The sequence below is a fragment of the Ursus maritimus genome (genome assembly GCF_017311325.1).
Source record: "Ursus maritimus isolate PB19 chromosome X unlocalized genomic scaffold, ASM1731132v1 scaffold_X1, whole genome shotgun sequence".
Taxonomy (NCBI): domain Eukaryota; kingdom Metazoa; phylum Chordata; class Mammalia; order Carnivora; family Ursidae; genus Ursus; species Ursus maritimus.
This window is the reverse complement of record NW_024423319.1, coordinates 19,686,312-19,697,928: the sequence shown is the minus strand read 5'-3', so window position 1 is coordinate 19,697,928 and position 11,617 is coordinate 19,686,312. Positions and strand designations below refer to the sequence as shown.

Genomic DNA, 11,617 nt, shown 5'->3' with positions numbered 1-11,617 from the left:
AAACCTCGCTAACCCTTGCTGCCCAGCTCAAAGTGACCTCCTTACTCAGAAAGCCTTGCCGGGAGGCCTGGATGGCTCAGTCAGTTGCGCGACCACCTCTTGTTTTTGGCTCAGGTCATGATCTCAGGGTTGTGGGAATCCGTGCTCAGCAGGCTGCTTGAGGATTCTCTCTCCTTCTCCCTTTGCCCCTCCCACCCCTAGTGGCCCAGCGAACTCTCTCTGTCTCAAATAAACAAACAAATAAATGTTAAAAAAAAAAAAAAAAAGCCTTGCCAGACTCGGCTCCACCCGCTCTCAGAATAAAGCCTCCCTCTTGTCCCTCTGTCTGGCACTTATTTCATCCCAGACTCCATCTGTAGCTGTGGGTGTGGCTCCTCTCCAGATTGCAAGGTGCTTGAGGACCGGCACTTTGCCTTAAGAATGTAAGGAGGTCCTTTTGCCCTGGGGCTTACCTAGAGCGTCAAGGTCAATTGAAAATGCGTTCGTTGGTTGGCAAATTTCAGTGGAGTGGCCGCTCTGTGACCCATACTGGGGAAACAGCACAGAACAGAACACAGGTCCCTACCCCCCTGTGACCACTGTCTGGTGGGGAGCCCATCAGTGAGGGAGATAAATGTAAAAGTACAGTGCCTTAGCTCCAGTAGCAAGGTAAAGGAGGGCAGGAAGGGGGAGGCAATGCTGGGTTGTGGGTTTCAATTTTCAGTTAGGTAGTCAGGGAAGGTGGCATTAGAGCAAAGTCCTGAACGGTGAGGGCGAGAGCCTTGCAGGTTTATGGGAGAAGAGCGTCCCAGGCAGAGGAAAGAGCAAGTGGTAAGGTCCTGCGCGGGCTATTCCTCAGTGAAGTGGGAGCAGCGTGAGGAGAGAATTGAGAGATGGCGTCAGAAGTGTGTGTGGTGGGCTTCTGTAAGCCACTGAGGGACACTGGGAAGAGTGAGGAGACAAGGTAAAGTTCCGAGAATCCTGAGCAGAGGAGGGGCAGGGTCTGACGTAGCAGGACCCCTCCAGCTGCTGTAGTGAGAACAGACTTAAGTTGAGAGGGTGGGGCCAAGTGTGGTCGGTCAGTACAAGTGCCATCCTCGCCAGAGTCAGGTTCTTTCATCGTCCGGTGGGTCTGTTTTTAAAACTCTCTTACCGTGGTACTGGTGCACGCAGAGGACCACCTTTCAGGTTTGTTTGGTTTTTTGTTTTGTTTTGTTTTTTGCCGGGGAGTAGGTAGTGAGTGAAGATAGGAAAATCATTCGCTTTGTGAAGCCTCACCGGCAATCCTAAGAACGTTGATGCCCTAAGGGACCCCAGGGACCAGCTCCTGTTCCGCGTTCTCATGATGGGAAACTGAGGCCCTGAAAGTGGGACCGGGGAGCATTTAAAAAATAGCAACTCCGGTTCCCCCTCTCCCCACCGCAGGAATCCCTTCGGATCAGGTGAAGAGAAACAGCTCGTACCTTTCCCCGAAGAGGGGGTGCTGGCTCATTAGCTGCTCAGTGAGGCAGAGGCGGCCCCTGCACCACTCGGGGCAGGCACCGAAGGGCCGTTCTGGACGCCGCGCAAAGTCGGCGGGGGCGCGGAGGCGGGAGCGGCCGCGGGCGCGGTGCGGATAGCTACCCCGCGGCTCGGCCGACTACGGGGTCGAACCGGGCCGATGCGGCCAAGCCAGCGCCGCGGACCTGGCCACGTCCCCCCCCCCCGGGCCCCGAGCGCGCTGGACGGCAGGGGCCCTTCGTGGCAAGTCCGTCTTCCCCGCAGGCCCGGGCCGCTTGGCTCGGGGTGGCGAGGGCTGCGCTCCCACGAGGAGGCGGGCGGGGAGGGAGCTGTCGGCCACCCTACGGTTGCTGCCCCACTTCCCGCCTCCAGGGTCGTGGTCCACGCGCTCTCTCCCGCCGCCGGGGCCAGAGCGGCCCGGGCCCCGCGCTCTGCGAGGAAGGCTAGACCCTGGCCACGCCGGCGGAGACGCGCACACGCCCGCGCTGAGGCCCCGGAAACCCAGGCGGCCGGCCCTGCGTGTGGCCTTGCGGCGGGAGAGCGCGCGCAGGCCGGCCCCACGCGCCCGGTTCCCCACAGGCCTCTCGGGCGGCCTTTCTGAGCCCGGAGTCCCTGCTTTTCTGGGCCGCCGACTGCCCTTGCCAGCTCGCCAGTGGCCGACGCACCCCACGGTGGACCTGAGCTATTAAGAGTGGGCCAGGCGTGACCCTGAGGGCCAGGAGACCAGCCCTGGCTCAGCCACTGACTTCTGTGGGGCCCCCCTGCGTCAAGAGGAGGCTGGGTTAGCGGTCCCCCAAGATCCTTCCCAGCTGTGCACCTTTACAAACCTATAAGAGCCATAGACCCAAACCACCTCTGAGAACATTTTCCTTCCTATGGGGGAAAAAGTCCAGTTGGAATGCAGTTCCCACCGAGAGCAGAGGGGGAGGGGAGCGGGGAGGCGCCAGGCCTTGAACCAGGTCAGGTGGGGGTGAGCAGGGTAGGGCAAGGCCCCAGGGAAGGTCTCAGAGCCGGCCTAAAGACTCCCTACCTGTGGAGATCTGAATTACAAAAGGCTCTTAGATCCCTACTGAAAGGGTAGGCCTTATTGTAGGATCTTCACCGCAGTACCCATAACAGTTTAAAGGATTCAAAAATTCGGCCCCACCCCATGTCCACTCTGGCTACATTTCCATGGATTCTTAACAGGAGGCTGCCCTGTTTGGGCCTCAGGGATGTCACCTTTAAGCCCTAGGCAACCCCATGAACACCTGGGGGTTGGGTGGTGGGGTAGGGGAGGAGTAAAGAAGGCAGAAGACTAGGGTTTCATGTTCGCTGTTGAATGATGAGGACTCCCTTTAATCTTTTGGGGGTCTTGAACTGACAGGAGCTGAAAACCTCTTTAAAGAGCATTTGCCGCACTTTTCTCTATTTCCTATTTACTTTCAATGTTTTCCTAACCTCTCTAGGCAGCCAAGCAGCTTAGGGGATTCTGGTTTGAGGTTCCCCTCTGTGGATGAGCTTGGCCGGGTGCTGGGCCTCAGAGGTGATTGTTGTGGCTAAAGTACTTTCCAGAGAGGGCCAGGGCAGAGGCCCAGAGGGCCGTCCATCACCTTGAGCAGTCGGAGCTACCCCCAAGTCACCAGGCACTGGGCTTTGCTGCAGACGTGGAAGCAGTCTGCCTTGGGGCCCCTGAGTTCAGGCCATGCCCAGGCAGCCGTGACTTTCTGTCACTTTTTTCACCTTCCAGACTGTCTTTAGCTCTCCTCGGGTGGCCTTTTACAGGTGACAAGCAGACCACCTTCAGAGGTGTCTGACCAGTATCACCTCCCTCACAAGCAGATTGCACAGTGGCTAGGATGGATAGGCGGGTCAAATCACCTTTGACAGAGGACACTGAGGCTGGGAGAGGTGACAGAGGGAGAGGTCAGCCGAGGCAGACCCAAAGGCAGTGACAGAGCCCACAGCCACAACCTTGCCAATGCCTTCTAGCCCCCGTATCATGTCACCTCATCCCCCTTCTGGACATGGAACTGAGTTATAAGTTTCTGCTGAGGTGGGAACCTGCTAGGCCGCAACCCGTGTTCAGGCATGCTGCCACAGATGAGCAGTACTGAGGAGAAAGACCATGAGGAGCCTCCCAACCAAGGCTTGTGAGGGACAGATGGAGGAATTGGGGAGATGGAGCTGAAGAGGACATGGAAAATTGGGGTGATATGTGCATTTGTTGAGGGGTGGGGGGAAGAGCAGGGAACCATGGCAACCATCTTTAGATCTCTGACTCACTCAGCCATGTCATAGTCATGTTCTGTGAAGTTCTGATGACAGTGACCACAGGTTTCAGCTTCAGGACAGGTGCTTCCGCTTGATGGAAGGAGGAGCTTTCTCAGGAGCTGAGATGGAAAGTCTTCCTTTGAAGAATAGGAGCAAACCTTTCGTCATTCGAAGTATGTACGCAGCAGTTGGAGGCCAATGGGCTGGGCTGTGGCAGGGGGTGGGGAAGAATGGGTCTTGACGGTGGTATCTGGACATCACTTACTGTACAGTCTCTTCCAGATGGGGGATGCTCTTATTTCCCTGGTTTGGCCTGCAAGCTGCTGTCTTTGGAAATGCCCTCAGTGTGCCTGGGTATGAGTGTGTATACATGTGCTGCTTGTGAGTTGCCTTTGCTTGTAAATGTGAACCTCACCATCCACTCAGGGTCCCCCCAAGTAGTGCCTTGTGGGCTCTGAAGGTTGACACCCTGTCCCCCCCTTGGTGACTGCCAGCTGCTAAGTGCAGCTTCCCAATGTGGCCAGGACACCAGGCAGTGGATGGACCAGAAGGAGACCCCTGTCCCACCTGAGACCCCAACTCACATCTTGGGCCTAGAAAGGCCTGATGACATTGAGAGTCTAGGTCACTCTGGCAGAGGGGAGATACTGGTCAGATCACATGTGGAGATCCTGCTCCCCTCTGGGAAGGGCAGAGACAGGGGAGACCCTGAGAACCTCATTGTGGAAGAAGCTGGAGCTGTTTGCCTGGAGAAGAGACCTGGCCTGCCATGAAATCCTGAAGGGTAAGGAACTGTACTGTGTGCAGGATGGTGACCCCAAGGCTCAGAGATTACCTGAGATGGAAAAGACAGCCCAAAAGGGAGGTGGTGAGCTCCCTATGAGTGGAGGTGCGCAAGCAGAAGGTAGGCAACCACTCAGCTAGCTCCAACAGGGCAGAGGATTGGACCAGGTGGCCTTAAGATGTTTGCATTCCTGAGAGTCTTTAAATTGGGGACCTAGGGAAGTGACTCCATACTTGTCAGCTCTTGGCAAAGCAGAACTACCTCGCCTTTCAGTCTCAGTTGGATCCTTAGTGATGGAAACCTAATAGTGCAAGCTGGAGGGGTTCAGGCCTTCCCAGGAGGCTCAGAGGAGTTGGCAAGAGCTGGGTGGGGTAGGGAGGAAGGTGCCTTGTGAGGTCAGTTCCCTTGCACACTTCAAACTCAGTCACAGTTTCTGGAAACAGCATTTGGAAAACTCATCTGATGGGTCTCCTTTCTAAATATGGGAATTATAAATAGCTGGATATCTCAGCCCTTAAAGTGCTTTAGAAAGGGAATTTCCTATAGAAAAACCTCATGACTCCTCTTCCATTATTTTCTCCAAATTTCAGTCCTTAAAATGTGCCCACTTTTCTCATCCTTCCTTTTTCTTCCATTCTTTCCAGGAAGCTTGTGGTACCTCAAAGAGGGAAGGGCCCTCATATTTTCCAACAAGGCTGATACTAGGTGTTTGGAGTGGGAAATTACTTCCTTGTGTGTGACTGTCCTGTGCAATGCAGAACATTTAGCATCCCTGTCCATCTCCTTCCCTTATAAAATTCCAGCAAGGACACCCAGTCATGGGGCCCTTCCAACCATCCCTTAGAGGAGACACTACCTCCTTCTACATTTTGAAAACCATTGCCTTAACTGCCCCCCCCCCCAAGAAGTGACTTGCCCAAGGCCATATCAGCAGCCAAGGCCAAGTCAAAGCCCATTCATTCATAACAGGAACTTTTATTCTTCACCAGAGTGTGTGTCAGGAGAACACAGAATGCGGGCCTGAAGTGAGGCAGTTAAGAGGGGGGGACTCCCTGCCCACAAAACTACAATGTCTCACAATTTCTCTGCTTTTTGCCAAACTCCGTTTTCCTTCTGTAGCCCGCCTAGCTCGCCCTTTCCGCAAATGCAGGCACAAATAGAATTTCTGGCAATTAGTGCACAGAGCCTAGCCGAACGCGATCCGCAGGAGCACAGTTAGGACCCCTTCGGGCGGGGCAGCAGGGCCCAAGCGCCAAAACCCCGAGGTCTCGGCGAGCGAACTGCTGCCTTCCACCCGCAATGAGGAGCCAGCGAGCTGAGGCCGGGCCCCTGCCGCGGAGCTGTGCGGGAGCTGGGTAGAGGTGGAGGACCGTCGACCCTCGCTGGTCGGTCCCCGGAGGTTTTCCGGGTCTGAGGGGCTGCCTGGGGACCAGGGGCCGGGGCCAGGGCGCCCAGGCCGTGACGCGGCGGGAGCAGAGGGCAGCGCAGCTGGGCTCGACCTCGTCTTCCCACGCCAGAGGCCGAGGCCGCCGGGAATGGCGGGGCCACCTCTCCAAAGTCCTTTGAGATCCTAGCTCGGTTTGAGGCGGGGGGGTTGTGTGGGAAAGCGAGAATATTATTATCCCTCTGTTTTGCCTCGGCAGCCAGCGCCGGCGGGTTGTTCTGTTTGAATGAATGATCCCAGCGGCCGCGCCCAATGGGCGCCCGCGCCTGTTTAATATGCATGAGGCCCGCGGCCAATGGCCGGGCGAGGAGGCTGTTTTAAACGGCGGAGCCCGCTGGCCAATCAGGCGGCTCTCGTGGAGGCAGCTAGCGCGAGGCTGGGGAGCGCTGAGCCGCGCGTCGTGCCCTGCGCTGCCCAGACTAGCGAACAATACAGGTACGTTTCGCACCGCCCGCGCCTGCCGCTGCCGCCTCTGCCGCCGCCGCCGCCGCCGCCGCCGCCGCCGCAGCGCCCGCACAACTTTCCGGCCCGCGCCGCCGCGAGCGCGCCCCGCCGCCGCCTCCCCCTGCCTGTCGTCTCCGCGCCCTTCCCGCCCCTTCTTCCCTCTTGCTGGTGGAAGGAAGCAACTTTTCAGTGCTTCCTTCTCAGCTCCCCGCAGTCGGGGCTGAGCCCCCTTTGGGGAGTTACTGGCCGCCCGCCCTCCCCGCCCCCCAGGGCAGCGGCCGAGGGGCCGAGGCCCCCAGAGGCCAGATGTTGGGGCAGCTGCGGCGGCGGCGGCGGCGGCGGCGGCGGCGGCGGCGCGAGCTCAGGGGCGACTGCGGGCTGCGGGCTGCGGGCTCCAGCGGCGCGCGTCCCGGCGCGGGGCGGCGGCACTGGGAAGGGGGCCGGGTGCTTCCTGGCCCGGGACGGACTCGGCGAGGCGGCGGCCGGATCGCCGGGGGCTGCGGCGCGGCGGCAAACTTCGCTCCCAGGCCTCGGCGCGCCTCTGCGGGCCGCGGGCTGCACTGCTGCTTCTGCATTAACATGGCCGTCGCGGGAGCGCCCGGCGGCCCGTGCGGGGCGGCTGCGCCTGCTGTCGCCTGCTCCGCTGGCTGCCGCCGCCGCCGCTGCTGCGACCGCCGCACATGGCTGGCGCGGTGCTGGGCTCCGGCGTGGGGAGGACGGGCGGGCGCTCCGGCGGGTCTGGCCTCGGCCCCGGCGCCCGCAGCCGGGGGCTGGCGGCGTGGGCCGGGCGCGCCGCGGGCCCCCGGCGCGGAGAGCGTCAGGCTGCACGGGCGCCTTTGTTATCCCGAGGAGTGCGCCCCGCCGGCGGGTCCGGCCCAGGGTGTTCCTGCCGCCCCGCGCTCCCCGGGCGGCCCGGGCGGGGCGGTGGGGCCTGGCGAGCGGGCGGCGGCGGCGGCGGCGGCGGCGGCGGGGCCCGGACCGCTTTGTTCGCTGCCGCCGCCGCCTGCGCCGGCCGCGCGCGGATCAGCCATTTTAGCGAGCGGGGCTCGGAGGCACGGCGGGCGCCACCGTCGCCGCTGCCGCTGTCGCCCCGGCTCCGCGCCCCCAGCGCGTCGCTGCCACCGCCGCCCCCAGCCCCGCGCGCCCCCCGGGGGTGGCAGCGGGGGATTTCAGGGGCAGTTTCTTTCATCAGGAAGCTTTTGACAAAATGGAAGGTGAATTATGGGTGTCCGGGTGACCCAGCACGGGGCCCGGCCCGGCTGCCCGCTGCCAGCCCCGGGCTTCCCTCGCCCCGTCCCGCCCCACCCGCGCAGCCACTGCGGGGCCCTAACGCAGCCCCTTAGTCGGTCCCTGCAAAGAGGAGCGCTTTAGTTTTACATGATGACCTTGGGTGTGGGAAAAGGAAAAGATGGCGGGAAGCTGGGGGGTGGGACAGGGACGATGACACGCCACAGCTGCATTTTTATTTGGAAACTTTGGAGAAAGTATTCCTGGCTGGACATGCGTTCCGCTTTACTGATGAGCAAGACTAGCCCTTTTGGCATCCCCTCCCCCCTTTAGATAATGACAAAGTGACAGATTTGAACTAATAGTACAGGGATAGCTGCTCACTTGCCAGATCACCTTTCTTGTAAAAGCCATTTTTATAAGCCAAAATGCATCAGCAATAGTGAAATTTTAAATGTTCCCTATTTACAGTTCTCCCGCTTTGATCTTGTGTTTAGCATCGGTGACAGTATTTTTGTCTGTAACGGAGCAGTTAAACAGTTGACAGCTAGCCTTAAGTCATTGGTCTCAAGCTTCTGTCATCCGCCTGCACCCCTACAAATGTGTCCTCCCCGCGCCCTTCCCACTTTGTGGTTGTAGTTTCCAAAATGTAGTAGCTCTGAATCGGGAATGTAGCGCTGAGCCACCCCACTTGGGTCGGTTCCATTTGGAGAACTTGATCGCTCTCGCTCTCGGAGAAGTAACTCGCAAACCAGCGCGCTTCATGCTGGTCAAAAGTTAAATGACAAGCGACAGTGAAGCTGATTTCCTCCCCACTCCGCCTTCAGCTGCCAGTGGCATCAGGCATTGGGTGGGGGGCTGCTTCCTAACGGTGACCTTAATTTGGATTTTGCCCTGCCTTTGGTGTATCTTGTAGATCTGTTCTAGTCATTGTATTTGTTTTTCTTTGTCTCTCTTCCTTCATCCATCACAGTCAGGATGGCTAAAGGTGATCCCAAGAAACCAAAGGGCAAGATGTCTGCTTATGCCTTCTTTGTGCAGACGTGCAGAGAGGAACATAAGAAGAAAAACCCAGAGGTCCCTGTCAATTTTGCAGAATTTTCCAAGAAGTGCTCTGAGAGGTGGAAGGTACTTTTCTTTTGTGTCCTTCAAGCCAGCCTTAGTTGGATTTCATACATAGGGTTACTCACCTTCCGAGTAGCCCCAGGTGGCTCTTTTCTTCCTCTTAGGCTCCTCTTGCCTGCCTTTAGAATTGTGTGTGTGCTTTTATTTTTTAAAGCTGGACAAGGGTTTTAAGTCCTGCTCACTGCACCGAGGAATTTAACAGGTCCTGTTCTTTGCAGACAATGTCTGGGAAAGAGAAGTCTAAATTTGATGAAATGGCAAAGGCAGATAAAGTGCGCTATGATCGGGAAATGAAGGATTATGGACCAGCTAAGGGAGGCAAGAAGAAGAAGGACCCTAATGCCCCCAAAAGGCCACCGTAAGTGACTGTAAGGTTCAGGATAACAGTTAAGAGCTTTCCTTCTACTTGAAGGATTTTTACGAGGACATGTTACTGAAAAATGTCAAGATACCCTGCAACACATTCTATACTTACAGCTTTAAGATACTGTGCCAGGGAAGTCCGACATTAAGGCTGAGGTATTTGTGAGCTTTGTGCTTGTGGTGGTTGCCTGTTGGCCTTTCCGTTGGGAGGGAGGCACCCCAGTTCTGGGTGTCAGGGTCCTTAGGTATGTTTCTCCCCCTTTTCCAGTAACTGAGAGACTGAGAAAGTACCATGTATTTCTGAAGCATCTTAAACATTCTAGAACCTACAACTTTGTAATATTGTGTATGCTATCACACATTTCTCCACTTTAGGAAGTCATAGTGAGTGGTAGGAAGTATGTGAGGAACAAGAGATTTGGCTTAAGCTCACATTCTTGTGGGCTCTCATCTAATTTATACAATTCTCTCTCCGAAGGTCTGGATTCTTCCTGTTCTGTTCAGAATTCCGCCCCAAGATCAAATCTACAAACCCTGGTATCTCTATTGGAGATGTGGCAAAGAAGCTGGGTGAGATGTGGAATAACTTAAGTGACAGCGAAAAGCAACCTTACAACAATAAGGCAGCGAAGCTGAAGGAGAAGTATGAGAAGGTGAGGTGGGCCCGGGTGTTGTCAGGCTACTAGGCTGGATGGGTGCGCAGTCAGCCACCCTGGGTATGGGCGGGTTGAGGGTGTAGGCTGCTTTGCTGGGCTGAGGAGTGAGCGTAGTGTGCAAGGGCCCATCTCCCTGCAAGATCAGCCACAACTGCTGGTGTTCAGGCTTCTCGGGTAGGATTTTGTCTTTGGGACAACCGCAGACAGGCTTAAAAAGTTTGATAATGTGGGATGCCATGGGCAGAGAATTTGATAGTCCTATTAAATACCCCTTAACTTTTAAGTTCGGGTGGCTGAGAACCAAATTCGTCTGTATCTGGAAACAAATACTTCAAATAGCAGCCCTGTTTTACTCACTTGTTTTCAGTTCTGAGGTGGGGACAGCTTGTTTCTACCCTGTGCTAAAACAGCTGGGGGGGAGCTTGTCTATTCATTTGGAATGTGTCCCCATTCCTTCCAGGATGTTGCTGACTATAAGTCTAAAGGGAAGTTTGATGGCGCAAAGGGTCCTGCTAAAGTTGCCCGGAAAAAGGTGGAAGAGGAAGATGAAGAAGACGAGGAGGAAGAAGAGGAGGAGGAGGAGGAGGAGGAGGATGAATAAAAAACTGTTGATCTGTCTCCTTGTGAATACCTTAGAGTAGGGAGCGCCGTCATTGACACCCCTCTTATTTGAGGCGTGTCTGTTGCCCTCGTTAGGTTTAATTACACAATTGGGTCATGGTCATATTGTAGTTTTTCAAAGTGCTCTAGAAATTGTCAGTGGTTTACATGAAGTGGCCATGGGTGTCCGGAGCACCCTGAAACTGTATCAAAGTTGTACATATTTCCAAACATTTTTAAAATGAAAAGGCTCTCGTGTTCTCCTCACTCTGTGCACTTTGCTGTTGGTGTGACAAGGCATTTAAAGATGTTTCTGGCATTTTCTTTTTTTAATTTGTAAGGTGGTGTTAACTATATGGTTATCGGCTAGAAATCCTGAGTTATCAACTGTACATATCTATAGTTTGTAAAAAGAACAAAACAACCGAGACAAACTCTTGCTGCTCCTTGCTTGGCGTTGAGGCTGTGGGGGAGATGCCTTTTGGAGGGGCTGTAGCTCAGGGCGTGCACTGTGAGGCTGGACCTGTGGACACTGCAGTGGGCATCCATTTAGCTTCAGGTTGTCTTGTTTCTGTATATAGTGACCTAGCATTCTGCTGCCATTCTTAGCTGTGGAAAAGGGGGGGGGGGTCAGCTGGCATGAGAAGTGTTTGGATCCTTTTTAGTTAAGTGCGGTAGTTTTAAACTGTTTGTTTTTAAACAAACCGTAGAACTCTTCATTGTCAGCAAAGTGAAGAGCCACTGCATCAATGAAAGTTCAAGAACCTTCTGTACTAAACACAATTTGCGACGTTCTGTTATTTTTTTGTATGTTTAGAATGCTGAAATGTTTTTGAAGTTAAATAAACAGTATTACATTTTTAAAACTGTTCTCTATTATAACAGTCTAAGTCTCTGACTCACAGCAGTCTTAGCTAACAACCCACTCCATTGTATTTGGCGACTAGCCTCACTGCACATCTGGTACCTTCTCTTAATGTGGCCAGCTTACTTAGGGGAGAGATGCAGAGGCTACTCGAGGGTGCTGCATGATATGTTTGTGTCTGAGTGGCATTAGGATGAAGTCTACACTGCTGAACGTAGAAGCCAAGATAACTTGACCCGGTCGAGGTTTAGCAGCCTTCGGAGGTGCGGAGAGGTGAACTGTTAAGATTGAGGCTGACTACTATGTAGGTTTTTGTTTTGTTTTGTTTTGTTTTGTTTGCCTCCTGCTACTGCCCTCCCTCCCCGCCATGCTGTGGG

The 11,617-nt window shown here is 55.4% G+C and overlaps 1 protein-coding gene across 1 annotated transcript; it reads left to right on the top strand.

Annotated features, from left to right (window-relative positions):
* Positions 1-6,310: 6,310 nt before the first annotated feature.
* HMGB3 (high mobility group box 3) lies at positions 6,311-10,392 on the top strand. Its single transcript, XM_040628081.1, has 5 exons — positions 6,311-6,395; positions 8,605-8,759; positions 8,975-9,114; positions 9,598-9,772; positions 10,236-10,392. The coding sequence occupies exons 2-5, from the start codon at positions 8,610-8,612 to the stop codon at positions 10,374-10,376; spliced, it is 606 nt and encodes a 201-aa protein (XP_040484015.1). The 5' UTR covers positions 6,311-6,395; positions 8,605-8,609; the 3' UTR covers positions 10,377-10,392.
* The last annotated feature ends 1,225 nt before the right edge of the window (positions 10,393-11,617 follow it).

Bases quoted from the DNA above. Each gene is read 5' to 3' on its own strand.
- HMGB3 (XM_040628081.1), top strand. From the start codon at position 8,610: ATGGCTAAAGGTGATCCCAAGAAACCAAAGGGCAAGATGTCTGCTTAT. The intron at 8,760-8,974 runs GTACTTTTCTTT...TGTTCTTTGCAG, and splicing joins AGTGCTCTGAGAGGTGGAAG to ACAATGTCTGGGAAAGAGAA. The intron at 9,115-9,597 runs GTAAGTGACTGT...CTCTCTCCGAAG, and splicing joins AATGCCCCCAAAAGGCCACC to GTCTGGATTCTTCCTGTTCT.